This window comes from Oncorhynchus masou, chromosome 7, assembly GCF_036934945.1.
Source record: "Oncorhynchus masou masou isolate Uvic2021 chromosome 7, UVic_Omas_1.1, whole genome shotgun sequence".
Taxonomy (NCBI): Eukaryota; Metazoa; Chordata; class Actinopteri; order Salmoniformes; family Salmonidae; genus Oncorhynchus; species Oncorhynchus masou.
Window position 1 is genome coordinate 27657166 of NC_088218.1, and position 20842 is coordinate 27678007.

General features: G+C 40.5%; 2 protein-coding genes across 15 annotated transcripts in view; one reads left to right on the forward strand and one right to left on the reverse strand.

Moving 5' to 3' along the window:
* Positions 1 to 13461, forward strand: part of LOC135543616 (muscleblind-like protein 2a) — an 85149-nt gene extending 71688 nt beyond the window's left edge. For 8 of the 14 annotated variants that reach the window (XM_064971024.1, XM_064971028.1, XM_064971032.1 and 5 more), the window contains one exon: positions 10000 to 10105. In XM_064971024.1, coding sequence (XP_064827096.1) covers positions 10000 to 10014 — 15 coding nt within the window. In that variant the 3' untranslated portion in view covers positions 10015 to 10105. Of the gene's footprint in view, positions 1 to 9999 lie in introns of all 14 variants that reach the window. The other 6 variants (XM_064971021.1, XM_064971027.1, XM_064971030.1 and 3 more) reach the window with 1 other exon arrangement.
* Positions 1 to 20842, reverse strand: part of LOC135543620 (cysteine and tyrosine-rich protein 1-like) — a 387961-nt gene that overhangs the window by 212519 nt on the left and 154600 nt on the right. The window lies entirely within an intron of this gene.

Consider the following 20842-nt stretch of genomic DNA (forward strand, 5'->3'; position numbering starts at 1 on the left):
CAGGAGCTGTAGAGACAGCCATAGCCTTCCCCTCACACGCCCTCCCTCTGTCTGCATCCTGCGTCCGTCCCTAGGGCTTTGGTCAAAAGTATTGCACTATACAGGGAAGAGGGTTCAATATGGGGGACAAACCTGAATCCCATATCAACCCCTAACCCCTATGCACTTGTGTAGATCTAAGCGGAGTGGATAGGTATAAGCAATGTATAGAGATTCAGGGTATATGCCTTCACAGTCCAGACACAACCCAGCTACATTGTTACATGAGTTGTCTATCTATAATATATCATATACATTGTGTTTTCACAGTAAAAAATGTAATAGTTTGGTTTGGAGTAGCGTGTTTGACATAGGTGAAGTGGACCCTCTTTTAAAGGCCCAGTGCAGTCAAAAATGTGATTTTATAGTGTTTTATATATATTTTCACACTATGAGTTTGGAATAATACTGTGAAATTGCGAAGATGATGATCATGCCCTTTTAGCTGAAATTTCCGCCAGTTTTGTTAATAGACCAATAAGAAAGAGTAAAAAAAAAAAACTTAGCTGACCCTGTCCTCCTCCTGCTGGCTTTCGCAGATTCTGCCATTACTCTCCTGAAGTTGCCGGTAATGGGCTACACTGACCTTTTTTTCATGTGGAATACCAATTTATCTTAACATTTCTACCATTCTGCTTGCCAGTTATGGTTTTCCTATGCACATTTTCGTGAAACAGTCACTGTCAGTCATTGTCTTGTGGTTAATCAAAATTCTATCCAAATCTAAATGAAAGTAACTTCTATTGCCATTGCCAACGATGTAAAAATAGCCTACATAAAGCCAACAAATAAAACCATTGCAGACTGCAGGTACAAAATATCCTGATTTAAAAAAATAAATATCCTATAAATCACATTGGCTACAAATGGCCTGACTGCAACTAACTTGAAACATAATATCAACTATTAACTTGGTTCAGGCTCTGGGCCCTCAGTTTCCCACGCCAGTGAGCACGGGACAGACACAGTTGTAGGTTATTTGCGCAAGGGATAAGAAGCAGTGCTTGACTTGGGCAGGAGCTCACTGGGGCTGAGTACCGACACCTCACATTTTCTACTGCTTGAGCTCCTGTTCCTCTTATAGAACATTAGCTAAAAGGTATTGTGGATCTCCTAAATATAAACAGTACCAGCACACAAAATGAGTACCGGAACTTATCAGTGCTGGAGTTCGACTGAAATAAGAAGTAATCAGGTACCTATTTTATTACGTTTCCACTGAATCGGAGCATGCGATTTTTTTCCCTTTCATGCTGAGTGATTATCGAAAAGGTAGGGAGCTGGGAAGATTTTTCAAATACATTGAGGAACAATTGTAATTCTCAATGGATGTAAAACAGACTTTTGCTTGCTGTTTGAGCTCAAGAACACATTACTTTGAGAAGCTCCACAGGTCATTAGTGGTGGTGTGTTAAGCCAAATACTTTCAGATCCCCAAATGGGCACATGTATATGACTACATATGCGTGCAGGCCAGGTATTCTTTAGGCCAACTTTTATTTGTGCGCGTCCTTACATTGACAGGAGCGGTCCAAACAAAAGACAATAACTCAATTGAAAAAAATGCGTAAATGGAATGAAATTAAACAACTTGTTTCTGACAAGTGTATAATAGGTTGTGTCCACTCGGACAATGATAACGAGAAGACTGGAATAATGATATTGAATGCATTGACAGAAATTACCATAACAAAGTAACAAACATTGTAGATTAGAAATGATAGGAATTAACGGTAAATGTACTACTGGTGATATACAGTACCAGTCAAGTTTGGACACACCTACTCATTCAAGGGTTTTTATTTATTTTTACTATTTTCTACATTGTAGAATAATAGTGAAGACATCAAAACTATATAAATAAAACATATGGAATCATGTAGTAACCAAAAAAATTGTTAAACAAAACAAACCTTTGCACACTCTTGGCATTCTCTCAACCAGCTTTACCTGGAAAGCTTTTCCAACAGTTTTGAAGGAGTTCCAACAAAGGCTGAGCACTTGTTGGCTGCTTTTTCTTCACACTGCAGGCCAACTCATCCCAAACAATCTCAATTGGGTTGAGGTTGGGTGATTGTGGAGTCCAGGTCATCTGATGCAGCATTCCATCACTCTCCTTCTTGGTCAAATAGCCCATACATAGCCTGGAGGTGTGTTGGGTTATTGTCCTGTTGAAAAACAAATTATGTGAAATGGCATATCGCTGCAGAATGCTGTGGTAGCCATGCTGGTTAACTGTGCCTTGAATTCTAAGTAAATCACTGACAGTGTCACCAGCAAAGCACCCACATACCATCACACCTCCTCCATGCTTCATGGTGGGAACCACACATGAAAAAAATCATCCATTCACCTACTCTGCGTTTCACAAAGACACGGCGGTTGGAACCAAAAATCTCAAATTTGGACTTACCAGACCAAAGGACAGATTTCAACCGGTCTAATGTCCATTCCTCGAGTTTCTTGGCCCAAGCAAGTCATTTCTTCTTATTGCTCTCCTTTAGTAGCGGTTTCTTTGCAGCAATTCGACCATGAAGGCCTGATTCACACAGTCTCCTCTGAACAGTTGAAATTAGTGATGCACCGATATGACATATTTGGTCGATACCAATATCCAATATTTTCCTTGCAAAAAAACCCCGATACCGATAAGCAATATTTTAAATTTTAGCGGCCTTTTAAACATTCTAGTACAGTTAACTTCTTGCGTCGAGCAATCCCGGATCCGGGATTCTATTTATAGCCTCACGCTCATTAGCATAACGCAACGTTAACTATTCATGAAAATCGCAAATGAAATGAAAAAAATATATTTGCTCTCAAACTTAGACTTTTGTTAACAACACTGTCATCTCAGATTTTCAAAATATGCTTTTCAACCATAGCTAAACAAGCATTTGTGTAAGAGTATTGATAGCTAGCATAGCTATAAGCCTAGAATTCAGCCAGCAACATTTTCACAAAAACAAGAAAATCATTCAAATAAAATAATTTACCTTTGAAGAACTTCAGATGTTTTCAATGAGGAGACTCTCAGTTAGATAGCAAATGTTCAGTTTTTCAAAAAAATATTATTTGTGTAGGACAAATCGTTTTGTTCACGTTTGGCTATGAAAAAAACCTGTATCCAGTTATAGCCTCAAGCTCATTAGCATAACGTAACGTTAACTATTTATGAAAATCGCAAATTAAATTAAATGAATGTGCTGGCTCTCAAGCTTAGCCTTTTCTTAACAACACTGTCATCTCAGATTTTCAAAATATGCTTTTGAGCCATAGCAAAACAAGCATTTGTGTAAGAGTATTGATAGCTAGCGTAGCATTTAGCGTAGCATTTAGCGGGCAACATTTGCACAAAAACCAGAAAAGGATTCAAATAAAATCATTTACCTTTGAAGAACTTCGGATGTTTTCAATGAAGAGACTCTGTTACATAGCAAATGTTCAGTTTTTCCTGAAAGATTCTTTGTGTAGGAGAAATCACTCCGTTTTGTACATCACGTTTGGGTACCAAAAAAAAAAGAAAATTCAGTCATCAAAACGGCGAACTGTTTTCCAAATTAACTCCATAATATCGACTGAAACATGGCAAACGCTGTTTAGAATCAATCCTCAATGTGTTTTTCACATATCTCTTAATTGATATATCGTTCGTGGTAGTCTCCTTTCTCCGGTGAATCGCTTGGAAAAATCTTCCAATGATATCTTCCAATGATATGCCTACAAATACGTCACAATGCTGCAGACACCTTGGGGAAACGATAGATCGGGAAGGCTCATTCCTTGCGCATTCACAGCCATATAAGGAGACAATGAAAAACAGAGCCTCAAAAATCCTGCTCATTTCCTGGTTGAAGTTTCATTTGGTTTTGCCTGTAGCATCTGTTCTGGGGCACTCACAGACTATCTTTGCAGTTCTGGAAACGTCAGTGTTTTCTTTCCAAAGCTATCCATTATGTGCATAGTCGAGCATCTTTTTGTGACAAAATATTGCGCTTAAAACGGGCACGTCTTTTTATCCAAAAATGAAATAGCGCCCCCATAGCATCAAGAGGTTAAATAGTTAACACACACCCACATGAACGCAGCGGTCTAAGGCACTGCATCTCAGTGCAAAGGTGTCACTACAGTCCCTGGTTCAAATTCAGGCTGTATCACATCCAGCTGGGATTGGGGTTAGGGTTATTGTAAATAAGAATTTTATCTTAACTGACTTGCCTAGTTAAATAAAGGTTACACACACACACCACACTGACCAACAAGTTCTTTTGTTGGCATTTACGTATGTCCCCATTACCAGTAAAACATCATCAAAACCTGTTTCTTTCACTTATTTGCTGTGCTGTTTTGTTGTTGTTTTGTTTAGTCATTTCATTCTCAACCACGATTTCTATGGAATGCCGTTTTGGGTCTTTGCGTGTCAAAAAAGATACACGACGTGTCAAATAACACGACATAGCTAGCTCGCTAACTATATAGCTAGGTGTCATCTAAAACGTGTCAAATAACACAACATAATCTGTTTCAGTAGCTATAGTTAGTTAGCTAGCTAACTATATAGCTAGGTGTCATCTTAAACGTGTCAAATAACACTAGCTAGCTAGCTAACTATATAGCTAGGTGTCATCTAAAACATGTCAAATAACAGAACAATCTGTTTCAGTAGCTATAGTTAGTTAGCTAGCTAACTATATAGCTAGGTGTCATCTAAAACGTGTCAAATAACACAACATAATCTGTTTCAGTAGCTATAGTTAGTTAGCTAGCTAACTATATAGCTAGGTGTCATCTAAAATAGCCCTAATTTATAAGACAGTTCGTATTTGATTAATGGTGGTCGGACCCATCTATGTGAAACTAGCCACAATAGTGGACTTTGCGGGTTAGCCTTCAAAATAAAAGTATGGCATAGTTCTACTATTTGTATTCATTTGCATCACTGTCAATGACATACTTTTATTAAGGAAAACTGCAGATTCCACTATTGTGCCGAATCCTTATTGTGTCTAGCTTCACAACACAACCCGGTCCGGTCGAGCCTCACTAGCCAGATGAAGCTAGCTGGCTAGCTATTTATTTTATCAACTGAAGTTCAATTTCAATAGGTGAAAAACAAGTGGCAACCTAGCTAATAGTCACAAGGGTTCCTAAATTATTGCTAAGAATAATGAAAATGACTGCAATTTCTACTGGTCATCGTTTTCAGGCTGGTTGTATTGGTGCTAGCTAGTTATCAAGCTAAAGATAGCTACCCCAAAAGTTGCGGTCGAACAAATGATGCTTTATTTCCAACGTGGCATTGTAAACACATCGTTTGTGGCCGGTGTTGGCAGACTTTTTTTGTACAGCTTTGACAGTGCTACTGTGTCTTTTTTGACACGCAAAGACCCAAACGGCGTTCCATAGTATGTATGTCATGAAGCTAATAACAGTGACACTATTACTGTCTAACTCCGGTAGGGCAACATCTGGAAAAATAGCGCACTTGGTAGTGTGTGTACCGGTGCTCGACCAGTCGGCGAATGCCAACATCACCCACGACAGAGAACGGTTGATTGTCAAGGGCAATGAATACCATTATCTTGGCTTTAATGGATTTTGCCTTTTTGAGTTGTCTCGCTGAAATGTTTAAACTCTTTCAAATGACTGCTCGACTTGTTGGCTGCTCGATCCACACAGCAGACATTGTGGGCTAGGTTAGGAATGCTGTGTTGCACGTGTAGAGCAAAATTTGACGTGGCATTATTACATCATGTAAATACGTTATATGCTGTGCACGGTAGCTTTGACATGGATTTTTAACATGGGTATTAAATTATACATCGGGCCAATATTGATGTTTTCCTTTTTAGACGATTCTGATATGTTCACCGATATATCGTGCATCCCTAGTTGAGATGTGTCTGTTACTTGAACTCTGTGAAGCATTTTTTTCGGCTTTGTTGGCATTTACGTATGACCCATATCGCTTGAAGGTTTTTGCAACTGCACATTCAAAGTTCTTTAAATGTTCTGCGTTGACTGACCTTCATGTCTTAAAGTATTGATGGACTGTCATTTTTCTTTGCTTATTGGTGTTGTTTTTGCCATAAAATGAACTTGGCAGGGATGCAAACCTTTCGGCGAAATTTGCCGTTTTGAATCCAAAATAGGTGACCTACGTGATTCGTATGCAAACTGCTTGCTTTCACATTTTACACAAAGTGACTGATCATGTGGATCATATTCGTAGGGGGGGGGGGTGGAGAGGGAGAGAGAATATTCAGACAGGACACTGGATAAGACATGAGAAATACTCCAGACATAATAGACTGTCCCTAGTCCCCTGACACACAAACTATTGCAGCATAAATACTTGGAGGCTGAGACAGGATGGGTCGGAGACACTGTGGCCCTGTCCATCAATGCCCCCGGACAGTGCCAAACAGGCAGAATATAACCCAACCCACTTTGCTAAGGCACAGCCCCCACCACTAGAGGGATATCTTCAACCACTAACCTACTACCCTGAAACAAGGCCGAGTATAGCCCACGAAGACCTCCCCCACGGCACAAACCCAAGGGGGGCGCCAACCCGGACAGGAAGATCACGTCAGTGACTTAACCCACTCAAGTGACGCACCCCTCCTAGGGACGGCATGGAAGAGCACCAGTAAGCCAGTGACTCAGCCCCCGTAATAGGGTTAGAGACAGAGAATCCCAGTGGAGCGAGGGTTTCCGGCCAGGCAGAGACAGCAAGGGCGGTTCGTTGCTCCAGTGCCTTTCCGGTCACCCTCACACCCCTTTTCCAGACTACAGTCAGTCATAGGACCTACTGAAGAGAAAAATAAAGACTTAAAGGTTGAGAATGAGTCTGCGTCTCTCACATGGATAGGCAGACCATTCCATAAAAATGGAGCTCAATAGAAGAAAGCCCCGTCTCCAGCTGTTTGCTTAAGGGTTCTAGGGACAGTAAGGAGGCCTGTGTCTTGTGACCGTAGCGTACTTGTAGGTATGTACGGCAGGACTAAATTGGGAAGATAGGTAGGAGCAAGCCCATGTAATGCTTTGTAGGTTAGCAGTAAAACCTTAATCAGCCTTAGCCTTGACAGGAAGCCAGTGTAGAGAGGCTAGCACTGGAGTAATTTGATCACATTTTTGGTTCTGGTCAAGATTCTTGCAGCTGTGTTTAGCACTAACTGAAGTTTTTAGTGCTTTATCCGGGTAGCCGGAAAGTAGAGCATTGCAGTAGTCTAATCTAGAAGTGACAAAAGCATGGATAGATTTTTCTGCATCATTTTTGGACAGAAGGTTTCTGACTTGGTCTTTTACCAAATATACCACCCCTACCTTGGCTCAAACGCATTAAGAAGGAAAGAAATTCCACAAATTAACGTTTAACAAGGCACACCTGTTTATTGAAATGCATTCCAGGTGACTACCTCATGAAGCTGGTTGAGAGAATGCCAAGAGTGTGCAAAGCTGTCAAGGCAAAGGATGGTTATTTGAAGAATCTCAAATATAAAATATATTTTGATTTTGTTTAACACTTTTTTTTTGGTTACTACATGATTCCATGTGTGCTTTTTCATAGTTTTGATGTCTTCACTATTGTTGTACAATGAGTAGGGGTTTTAAATATTTTGGCCGGTAGTTTATATTTGTTACTGCTCGACTAAAACGATCTCGGTCGACCAACAGCCTAAGTACCAAACAATCGACAGGTCGACTAATTGGCGTCAGCCCCACAGACAATAGTCTTGATCATAAGTATCTGCAGGTCAAGCCTCTCACTGCCCTGACAAGGATGTGGGCGCGCCCTCTTCTGGCTGAATTGGGAAATACACCTAGATACACTATTGGTGGTTTTGTCACATTGGTTAGAAAAAGTAATTAGAGTAAACATTGGTTCACATATCTGCAGGATGATTGTACAATGTCCCCTTTGGGGCTGCTGTCTGCAGTAAGGATTTATGTAAAGTTCCATCAGAAGCACAAAAAAACAAACAGTGCAATCAGTGTCACACACATTTTATTCCAACAACATCATCTGATGTTTGCTTTTATTTTATTGTGGGTCAGGCATCCACCCCTGACCTGTCATTTCCTTCTTTCTGTCCATCATGGCCCATTCACTCACTCCATATTACTGATTATCTGATTTGCTGTTGTTACTGCTGTCCTCATCAGTGACGTCTGTGTATTCCATTTCCAAGCATGCAAGCATCTCCACCCTTGAACACTTATGATCATTTTTCACGTGTTCATTACACATGTTCAGTGTGCATGTACAGGTGATTAGAACGCTTGTTATGGTCATTTAGGCAGTTTGCCAGTTAACTGCCAGTGTGTGAAGTGACCTTTTGCCATTGCTAGCATTGGCCTGTAACGCATGGAAATAAAATGCCTAAAAGGGGAAAAAATCATTATATTTCAATGCTGTAGCTGGTACAACACATCATGGTGGTCCTCTATGCATCAGCCAGCTCATCTACTGTATCTGTCTGCTTTCTGAGGCCTTTCACTGCCATGATAAGCCAATAATTTGCTTTCTGTGGCCCTGTCCAAAAACGACCCCTAGATCCTACCACCTAAACAGTTGACCTATTTTGTATATTTGAAGGAATTGGATAGGTGTAGCTCGACCTTTTCCTCTTATTACTTACACCCATCTAGTATTCTTGGATCTACGCAAGTGCCTGGGGGGGGGGATTTGGAGAGGGCCTCTGTCTGGGTAACCAGCAGTAAGCAACATTCTTTTTTTTTTTTTTCAAGTCAAATGACTCCACTCGTGTCATTAAAAGGACTTGTTATGAGCTTGCAGGATCGACATTGCATACACACACACACTATATATACAAAGTATGTGCACACCCCTTCAAATGAGTGGATTTGGCTATTTCCGTCACACCCGTTGCTGACATGTGTATAAAACCAAGCACACCGCCATGTAATCTCCATAGATAAACATTGGCATTAGAATGGCCTTACTGAAGAGCTCAGTGACTCTTCATAGGATGCCACCTTTCCAACAAGTAAGTTTGTCAAATTTCTGCTCTGTTAGAGTTGCCCTGATCAACTGGAAGTACTGTTATTGTGAAGTGGAACGTCTTGGAGCCACAACGGCTCAGCCGTGAAGTGGTAGGCTATTCAAGCTCACAGAACTGAGTGCTACCTGCCAAATGCATAGTGCCAACTGTAAAGTTTGGTGGAGGAGGAATAATGGTCTGGGGCAGTTTTCATGGTTCGGGCTAGGCCCCTTAGTTCCAGTAAAGGGAGATCTTAAAGCTACAACACCATGAAATTCTAGACGATTCTGTGCTTCCAACTTTGTGGCAACAGTTTGGGGAAGGCCCTTTCCTGTTTTAGCATGACAATGCCCCGATGCACGAAGCGAGGTCCATACAGAAATGGTTTGTCGAGATCAGTGTGACCTCAACCCCAACAAACACCTTTGGGATGTTAAAGGTGTTCGATGGAACGCGGACTGCAAGCCAGGCCTAATCGCCCAACATCCGTGCCTGACCTCCACTAATGCTCTTGTGGCTGGATGCTGCGGGGACTTGCTTCCAATGTTCCAACATCTATTGGAAAGCCTTCCCAGAAGAGTGGGGGCTGTTGTAGCAGCAATTGGGGGGACCAACTCCATATTAATGCCCATGATTTTGGAATGAGATGTTTGACTAGCAGGTGTCCACTTACTTTGTCATGTAGTGTATGTTAGGGATTGGCTTTTTAGCCACCCTATGAAGACAATCTGTCTTTTGCTCAATCTTTCCTGGATTCCTTGCATCCTCTCTACTCGCATTGGAGAAAGTCAGAGGAAACTTGGTTCTTCTCCTCCAATATGGTTGAGAAGAAGGTGAGGGGATCAGATGTGAGGAATCACAGAAAGATTAAATGAGATGGAGCCTATCAGTTGAAAAGGTTTAGGCAATGAACTGATGTTTTTGTTCTCCATTTTCTTCACCTCTCCCACAGATCATCCTGAAGTAACTGTCAGGAAGGAAATGGAGTGTCAAGAAGCTGCACTACAAAGCCCAAAACAGCCCTTTTTCTGTACATACTACCTTCCCCTTCAACAACCTGCATGCTAAGAGTGTAATACTACCAATTAACCATAAGACTTGAGTGCTGGTGTAAGATGATACACACAACAAAAAGATGTAAATGTATTGCTAGGAAACTATTGCCATGAAAATTATGACAAAAAAGAATATGTACTTAGTGGAGAGATGGCGATGTTCATTTTAACGATTGTTTTCTCTGTTAAAGTAATATGGGTCCTTTTTTATATTTTGTTTTCAAAACAGAACCTCGATCTGCACAAATGTTCACCCTTTGAAAACACCTTATTTGCACTATAAGAGAACTAGTGCTTATTGTCAAAAGTGCTTCATTGTTTTAAACAGGAGAGTCACAGAGAAGCTCCTGGTTGCAACTGGCGCTCCAGATCAAGCTAGAAGGGATTGTTTTACTTTTTGTTTGTTCTAATTATTTTTAAAAGACAAATGTTAGGGAAGACGACATGTTTACTCAATGACTGTCCTCTTAATGATGGTTTGAACGCGTTCCCCCACCCCATCACCACCACCCCTTTAAAATGGTGTGGTATGCACTCCATATGAACCATTTGCCAACATTTAATCTCTGGAAAACCAACGGCTTGCCAAACGAAAGTCATCGCGACTGACAGACTAACGGACAGAAGGGATCGGAGTCGATCTGCAAGGGAACAGACGTGGAACAGCTTCGTGGCCAAAACGTGCAGTCGGGCCTCGTTTTTGTGCACGTCTGGAAAAAAAGAACCTAGAATTTAGATTTCTTCTCCTTCGTTAAATTTTCAGTTTTACATTTGGATGGGTGCTGATATTTGGGGTGTGTGTGTGTGTGTGTGTGTGTGTGAGGTTGGGTGGGAGCCTCAGAGGGGTCGGTGTTGGGGAGAGTTATACTGGGCATCAGGGAGTGCTACTAGCCAATATGGCCCCGGTTTGTGTGCCAAGGGCTTAACAAAAGCTTGCTGGTGGCCGAAAGCATATGGTGGGAGAGAGCCTCAGCCTAATGGGCCAAGCCATGGATTCTGCCAGCAGACTGGAACAGACCGACTCGACTGGAAGTCCACCAGAAGCCCCAAAGTCAAGACCACGGGGACGAGGCCTTTTGGGGAGTGGGGCTAGAAGGAGGGATAAGGGTGAGATCGGCGAGGGGTGAAACAAGTGCTACGACTCAAAAAGGTGCATTCAAAGATGCTAGTCATCGTCGTGAGATGACGTGAAGTTATTGACTGGAGGACTATCTGTGACTGTCAGTCGTCACCCTGCTATCACCGAGAATCCTGTTTCTATTTGAGAAAAACTGTAGAAGTGCCTAAAAATCCTTTAACTTTAAAACAACAAGCATCTGGAGAAACATACTTTGTCAAAGAAAAAATAAGAATATATTAAAGGATGGTTCAAGCAAAGTTCCCAATAGTATGTTGACCTATTTAGAGAAAAGACTATTCATTTTTCATGCAGATGCCATGGTTAAAGCAGTACCCTAGTGTTATTGTAAACTTATATTTAACACAACAAAAAATAACTTTCTGAATAGAAAATATATATAAACTAACCAAGATAGCTTGGTAGAATGTTTGTTAAACATTTCATGATGTAATATTTTGTTCTTACCATAGGTTTTTAGTAGTTTACATTGAAAAAAGTGATTGAGAATACAGGAAATTGTGACTTATGTGTAATGTATGTAACGTGTTTCTTACTTTGAGAGTTTATAGTCATGGTTATAATCAGCAATGTATTCACATTTATTTCAATTTGTTGTTAAGCATCAAAATAAGTGTCACCAGAACAGTCTGTTATTTTATGCTATGCTATAGTTAATTGTGTACTAGCATTGTTTAAAACCAACCTCCACGTTATTACCTAATGGTTTATGAGATACAGTGCTTTGCGAAAGTATTCGGCCCCCTTGAACTTTGCGACCTTTTGCCACATTTCAGGCTTCAAACATAAAGATATAAAACTGTATTTTTTTGTGAAGAATCAACAACAAGTGGGACACAATCATGAAGTGGAACGACATTTATTGGATATTTCAAACTTTTTTAACAAATCAAAAACTGAAAAATTGGGCGTGCAAAATTATTCAGTCCCTTTACTTTCAGTGCAGCAAACTCTCTGCAGAAGTTCAGTGAGGATCTCTGAATGATCCAATGTTGACCGAAATGACTAATGATGATAAATACAATCCACCTGTGTGTAATCAAGTCTCCGTATAAATGCACCTGCACTGTGATAGTCTCAGAGGTCCGTTAAAAGCTCAGAGAGCATCATGAAGAACAAGGAACACACCAGGCAGGTCCAAGATACTGTTGTGAAGAAGTTTAAAGCCGGATTTGGATACAAAAAGATTTCCCAAGCTTTAAACATCCCAAGGAGCACTGTGCAAGCGATAATATTGAAATGGAAGAAGTATCAGACCACTGCAAATCTACCAAGACCTGGCCGTCCCTCTAAACTTTCAGCTCATACAAGGAGAAGACTGATCAGAGATGCAGCCAAGAGGCCCATGATCACTCTGGATGAACTGCAGAGATCTACAGCTGAGGTGGGAGACTCTGTCCATAGGACAACAATCAGTCGTATATTGCACAAATCTGGCCTTTATGGAAGAGTGGCAAGACGAAAGCCATTTCTTAAAGATATCCATAAAAAGTGTCATTTAAAGTTTGCCACAAGCCACCTGGGAGACACACCAAACATGTGGAAGAAGTTGCTCTGGTCAGATGAAACCAAAATTGAACTTTTTGGCAACAATGCAAAACGTTATGTTTGGCGTAAAAGCAACACAGCACATCACCCTGAACATACCATCCCCACTGTCAAACATGGTGGTGGCAGCATCATGGTTTGGGCCTGCTTTTCTTCAGCAGGGACAGGGAAGATGGTTAAAATTGATGGGAAGATGGATGGAGCCAAATACAGGACCATTCTGGAAGAGAACCTGATGGAGTCTGCAAAAGACCTGAGACTGGGATGGAGATTTGTCTTCCATCAAGACAATGATCCAAAACATAAAGCAAAATCTACAATGGAATGGTTCAAAAATAAACATATCCAGTTGTTAGAATGGCCAAGTCAAAGTCCAGACCTGAATCCAATCGAGAATTTGTGGAAAGAACTGAAAAAAGCTGTTCACAAATGCTCTCCATCCAACCTCACTGAGCTCGAGCTGTTTTGCAAGGAGGAATGGGAAAAAATTTCAGTCTCTCGATGTGCAAAACTGATAGAGACATACCCCAAGCGACTTACAGCTGTAATCGCAGCAAAAGGTTGCGCTACAAAGTATTAACTTAAGGGGGCTGAATAAATTTGCACGCCCAATTTTTCAGTTTTTGATTTGTTAAAAAAGTTTGAAATATCCAATAAATGTCGTTCCACTTCATGATTGTGTCCCACTTGTTGTTGATTCTTCACAAAAAAATACAGTTTATATCTTTATGTTTGAAGCCTGAAATGTGGCAAAAGGTCGCAAAATTCAAGGGGGCCGAATACTTTCGCAAGGCACTGTATGTATTTCGACTCTAAATCACATTTCTCGACACTACACAACCAATTATTTTCCTTGTGTTCAACAAAAAGGATCAGAATCATGACATATTTTCATGGCGCTTGATCAACAGACAATCCACAACGAGACACCTTTGGTTCAAAAATAATAAGGCACTGGTCTTTCGTTTTTTGTTTATTTTTGTTCCCTTTCACTGAGATTTTCTTCTAAAAGGTTACAGTTTTAATGTAATTTTTGGTGGAAGGTGAACGAAGGTATTTTTTGGTAACTTATCGTATTTTAATGTTTTGTCAAATGAGTCAGAATGATGTAACCTATTCTATTTTGAAATGAATGTAATTTATTGCGCTGTGCATACCTACAAGGTCGTGTCTCCTTGGTCAGCCAATGAGATGCAGATCAGAAGCAAGTGGGTGGAGTCTTAAAAAGCCACCAATAGAAAGCTACTGGATCTCCCTTGTCTTGTCATCAACACAGTTCATCGCATTACAGTAATGAACAAGGATTTAGAATTGCTTATTGTTCAACAAAAAATAAAAAATAAGAATGTTAATTGTATAGGTGAAATTTTACCAAAAAAATGATTTAAATATGTACTTTTCACTCTAGTATTTCATAATATTAAGTTGTTGCTGTGTCAACAAAGTTGCAATTACTAAAGTTCTGTATTTTTGTAAATTATGTAATCATTAAGTTGACTTTTTTTTCTAGAACACTGCACACATCACTAGATTGTAAAGCAGATTTCAACATTTCTTATTTGTCGTGATTATGACAATTTTCCTTAGCAGCCTTTGTAAATGTGTAACTTTAACACTTAAGATGTAATAGACAAAGTTACCAATGTTATTTAGGATGAAATTATAACAAATGATCTATTAATTGAATAGTTAAGATGTACAACTTTTCCCCTGAGAAAGGACCACTGGTTTCATGCACACCAATGGAAAAATATTTATGAATGTAGTTTGTTAAATTGTTTATCATCAGTTAAGGATTGCACTTCTTCCGGTAAAGTAAAACATTTCATTATTACCGATGCCATACCTAATGAAATTTGCAAAGTTACTATACACCAGTAATTCTGTATAATAGTCACTACCTGTTTGTATCAGAGAAATAACCTTTGAGCATCTTGCATGGAAAAAAGTTTTTATTAATAAACAATTTACTGAATGTTTCTAGTTATACCGAAAAACACAAAAGATAGTCTGCACATGAGACAAATCCAAGTTGTTCTTGGATTGAAATGAAATGTGTTGACATTGACTGACGGTAAGAGAAAAATATATAAGCACTTGGGTCAGCTGAGCAGACAGCTTATCCAAACACTTTGCCTTATCGTTAGTCCATCGTGCTTAAGGTTTTATGTTCCAGAGCTGTTAAAAATAAACTTTTAAAGGCTATAAACTAGTCTCTACTGAAGACTTTTGCGTTATATATATATACACACACACACTAAAAGTTTGCGGTAACTTAGAAATGTCCTTGTTTTTGAAAGAAAAAAAAGTGGGAAGCCCCGGTGTACAACAAAGAAAGAGGACAAGTACATTTGTGTCTAGTTTGAAAAACTGACGCCTCACAAGTCCTCAACTGGCAGCTTCATTAAATAGAGACCACAAAACACCAGTCTCAATGTCAACAGTTTTAAAGGCGACTCTGGGATGCTGGCCTTCTAGGCAGAGTTCCTCTGTCCAGTGTCTGTGTTCTTTTACCCATCTTAAATCTTTTCTTTTTATTGGCCAGTTTAATATATGGCTTTTTCTTTGCAACTCTGCCTAGAAGGCCAGCATCCCGGAGTTGCCTCTTCACTGTTGATGGTAAGACTGGGGTTTTTGCGGGTACTATTTAATGAAGCTGCCAGTTGAGGACTTGTGAGGCATCTGTTTCTCAAACTAGACAAACTAATGTTCTTGTCCTCATGCTCAGTTGTACACTGGGGCCTCCCACTCTTTCTATTCTGGTTAGAGACAGTTTGTGCTGTTCTGTGAAGGGAGTAGTACACAGCGTTGTACGAGATCTTCAGTTTCTTGGCAATTTCTCACATGTAATAGCCTTCATTTCTAAGGACAGGAATAGACTGACGAGTTTCAGAAGAAGGTCTTTGTTTCTGGAAATTTTGAGCCTGTAATCGAACCCACAAATGCTGACGCTACAGATACTCAACAAGTCTAAAGAAGGCCAGTTGTAATTGCTTCTTTAATCAGAACAACAGTTTTCAGCTGTGCTAATATAATTGCAAAAGGGTTTTCTAATGATCAATTAGCCTTTAAAATTATGGACTTGGATTAGCTAACAAAGTGCCATTGGAACACATGTTCCATGTATGTAATAATGTAATATGCCTATGTAGATATTCCATAAAAAGTAGTAATTTACAACAATGTCTACACTGTATTTCTGATCAATTTTATGTTATTTTAATGGACAAAAATGTGTTTTTCTTTCAAAAACAAGGACATTTCTAAGACCCGAAACTTTTGAACGGTTGTGTGTGTATATATAAACAGTAAAAACTTAAAACAATATTTTTTATTTATACACATAAATTAAATATTGGTTTAAGTATATTTTTTGGCGTTTTTAAAAGGTGAGGCCAAAAGGATCAACTGCTGTACAAAAAGTAGTTGTGTCCTAAAGCCCCATTCGAATACTTTAATAACACACCCTTCCTTACTTACTTTCTGATCTAACACAATTTGTTAAATTTAAGCAACAGTTCTATCATAGCTTTCTCTAATCCAGCCATGGCAGATTAGGTATTTCTTCAAGGAAGGGGGAAAGCAATGATGCATTTTGTTAAAGTATTGGAACAGGGCCCTATTCTATCCTTGTAGAGAGCTTGACGATGAGGGTTGTGGCCATCATGCCATGCTGAATGGTCCCTAAAAGGACTGCAGCCAGGGTCGTATTCACAAGGAAGCAAATGTGCTGAAACGGGAAGGGGCTAACTGAACTTGTCCAATAAGAAACGCTTGTTTTTGTTTTAATGTTGCAAAACGTTTCGCTTATGGTGTTCACTATTGAATATTACCCAGGTAATGAATTGAGACTGCTTTGTCATCAGAAATGCAGTATCCCATCTACTTTACAAAAAATATATATAGAGAAAAAGACAACTCATTGGATTATTAGTTTTGATGTAACCATTCTGTTTTCTTTGTGCGTATAGTTTGTGCTATTTTATGTTACAGCAGGATAGTGTAAAATCTATTGAAATAATAAAGAAAGAAAAAATGGAAATGATGTTTGTTGAAATGACCTTATTTACGTGAATAATGACTGGGTTGTCTTACTTGCCTTAGTTGAAAGTCCTGACTGTATGTTGCTCTGGACAAGTGTCGCTAATGGACAAAATGTAAAAATGAATAATGCTCTTATGGACATGGTGAATGACAGACATGCTTCAACAGGGTTCCCCAACTGGTGGCCCATTGGCCGAATTTGGCCCACGGATGATTTTATGTGGCCCAACCAGCGGAGGGGTGAAATTTGAACTTTTCTAAATAAACATTTACATTTATTTGTTATGTTTTATTGCTGGACATAAAACAAAGTACAGCAAATCAGCTCCAAGTGATAAAAATTGTGGAAATCTGTTCCAAAGTATCCCTTTACGTCCGTCCTCTCGCCCGACCTGGGCGCAAACCAGGGACGCTCTCATCTCTGGCAGAGCAAGGGGAACCACTACTGCAAGGTCTCAGAGCAAGTGAAGTCACCGATTGAAACGCCACTAGCGAGCACCACTGCTAACTAGCTAGCCATTTCACATCGGCTACACTCACCCCCCTTTTGACCTCCCTTTTTGACCTCCTCCTGTAGGCATAGCGCATTGGAGTAGGATGAAATTGCATTGACAGGCACAACTCAGGCCCCTACTCTACACAGACCGGTGCACCATAACCAATCAGAGGTCCAGTAGGCCTATATGCAACAATGGAGGAGTGGTTGCTTCCAATAAAAGCACATGTGCATTTCTTATGTCTTAAAAGGGAAGTGTTGTATTTTGAGACATGATTTAATAAGCTACACAACCATTCAAAAGTTTGGGGTCACTTAGAAATGTCCTTGGTTTTAAAAGAAAAGCACATTTTTTGCCCATTAAAATAACATAAAATTAATCAGAAATATAGTGTAGACATTTAATGTTGTAAATGACTATTGTAGCTGGAAATTGCTGACTTTTTAAATGGAATATCTACATATGCGTAGAGAGGCCCATTTTCAGCAACCATCACTCCTGTGTTTCAATGGCACGTTGTGTGACCTAATCCAAGTTTGTCATTTTAAAAGGCTAATTGATCATTAGAAAACCCTTTTGAAATTATGTTAGAACAGCTGAAAACTGTTGTTCTGATTAAAGAAGCAATAAAACTGGCCTTTACACTTGTTGAGTGTCTGGAGCATCAGCGAGTTTGAATACAGGCTCAGAATGGCCAGAAACAAAGTACTTTCTTCTGAAACTCGTCAGTCTATTCTTGTTCTGAGAAATGAAGGCTATTCCATGCGAGAAATTGCTAAGAAACTGAAGATCTCGTACAACGCTGTGTACTACTCCCTTCACAGAACATCGCAAACTGTCTCTAACCAGAATAGAAAGAGGAGTGGGAGGCCCCAGTGCACAACTGAGCAAGAGGACAAGTACATTCGTGTCTCGTTTGAGAAACAGGCGCCTCACAAGTCCTCAACTGGCAGCTTCATTAAATAGTACCCGCGAAAACCCATCTTACCGTCAACAGTGAAGAGGTGACTCCGGACAGAGGAAGATTTGAAAAAAGTGTTATGGACAGACTAATCTAAGTTTGTGATGTTGTACCCACAGCGACTGTTGAAACCTTCCCCAACCAGAAACCTTGGATTGATGGCAGCATTTGCGCAAAACTGAAAGCACAAACCACGGCTTTTAATCAGGGCAAGGCGACTGGAAACCAGACCAAATACAAACAGTGTAGATATTCCCTCCGCAAGGCAATCAAACAAGCTAAGTAGAGTCGCAATTCAACGACCAGCTGGCTGATGTGTTTACGGACATATTAAATCAATCCTTATCCCAGTCTGCTGTTCCCACATGCTTCAAGATGTCCACCATTGTTCCTGTTCCCAAGAAAGCTAAGGTAAATGAGCTAAATGACTCGCTCCGTAGCACTCACTTCCGTCATCATGAAGTGCTTTGAGAGACTAGTCAAGGACCATATCACCTCCACCCTACCTGACACCCTAGACCCACTTCAATTTGCTTACTGCCCCAATAGGTCCACAGACAACACAATGACACTGCACACTGTCCTAACCCATCTGGACAAGAGGAATACCTATGTAAGACAGCTGTTCATCGACTACAGCTCAGCATTTAACACCATAGTACCCTCTAATGTTCGACCCCGCCCTGTGCAACTGGGTCCTGGACTTCCTGACTGGCTGCCCCCAGGTGGTGAGGGTAGGAAACAACATCTCCACCACACTAATCCTCAACACTGGGGCCCCACAAGGGTGCGTTCTCAGCCCTCTCCTGTACTCCCTGTTCACCCACGACTGTGTGGCCATGCACGCCTCCAACTCAATCATCAAGTTTGCAGACAACACTACAGTGGTAGGCTTGATTACCAACAACGACGAGACGGCCTACAGGGAGGAGGTGAGGAACCTTTGAGTCTGGTGTCAGGAAAATAACCTCACACTCAATGTCAATAAAACAAAGGAGATTATCGTGGACTTCAGGAAAGCAGAGGGAGCAGCCCCCTATCCACATCGACGGGACAGTAGTGGAGAAGGTGGAAAGTTTTACATTCCTCGGATTACACATCACGGACAAACTGAATTGGTCCACCCACACAGACAGTGTGGTGAAGAAGGCGCAGCAGCGCCTCTTCAACCTCAGGAGGCTGAAGAAATTCGGCTTGTCACCAAAAACACTCAAACTTTTACAGATGCACAATCGAGAGCATCCTGTCGGGTTGTATCACCGCCTGGTACGGCAACTGCTCCGCCCACAACCGTAAGGCTCTCCAGAGGGTCGTGAGGTCTGCACAACACATCACCGTGGGCAAACTACCTGCCCTCCAGGACACCTACAGCACCCAATGTCACAGGAAGGCCAAAAAGATCATCATGGACAACATCCACCCGAGCTACTAACTTGTTTACCCCGCTATCATCCAGAAGGCGAGGTCAATATGGGTGCATCAAAGCTGGGAACGAGAGACTGTTTCACAGTCTGATGGACTTGAGATAGAAGTTGTTTAACAGCCATCACGAACATTGAGTGGCTGCTGCCAACATACTGACTCATCTCCAGCCACTTTAATAATTAAAAATTGGATGTAATAATTGTATCACTAGCCACTTTAAATATTGTTTACATACCCTACATTACTTCTCAGATGTATATACTGTACTTTATACCATCTACTGCATCTTGCCTATGCCGATTGGCCATTGCTCATCCATATATTTTATATACATATTCTTATTCATTCCTTTACACCTGTGTGTATAAGGTAGTTTTTGTGAAATTGTTAGATAACTTGTTAGATATTACTGCATGGTCGGAAATAGAAGCACAAGCGTTTCGCTACACTCTCATTAACATCTGCTAACCATGCGTATGTGACAAATAACATTTGATTTGAAGAAGAACATTCGTGAGACGCAGAAAAAAATGAAAAGATGCTGGAGGAGTGCTTGACGTTATCTCACAAGCATGGTGGAGGAAATGTGATGGTCTGGGGGTGCTTTGGTGGTGGTAAAGTGGGAGATTTGTACATGGTAAAGGGGATATTGAAGAAGGAAGAAGGCTATCACTCCATATCCCGTAGACGGCTCTTAATTTGGAGCCAATTTCCTCCTACAACAGGACAATGACTCAAAGCACAGCTCCAAACTATGCAATAACTATTTAGGGAAGAAGCAGTCAGCTGGTATTCTGTCTATAATGGAGTGGCCAGCACAGTCACCGGATCTCAACCTTATTGAGCTGTTGTAGGAGCAGCTTGACTGTATGGTACGTAAGAAGTGCCCATCAAGCCAATCCAATTTGTTGGAGGTGCTTCAGGAATCATGGGGTGAAATCTCTTCAGATTACCTCAACAAATTGACCACTAGAATGCCAAAGGTCTGCAAGGCTGTAATTGCTGCAAATGGAGGAATCTTTGACGAAAGCAAAGTTTGAAAGACAATTATTATTTCAATTGAAATCATTCAACTTATCAACATATTGACTATATTTCCTATTCATTTTCAACTCATTTCATGTATG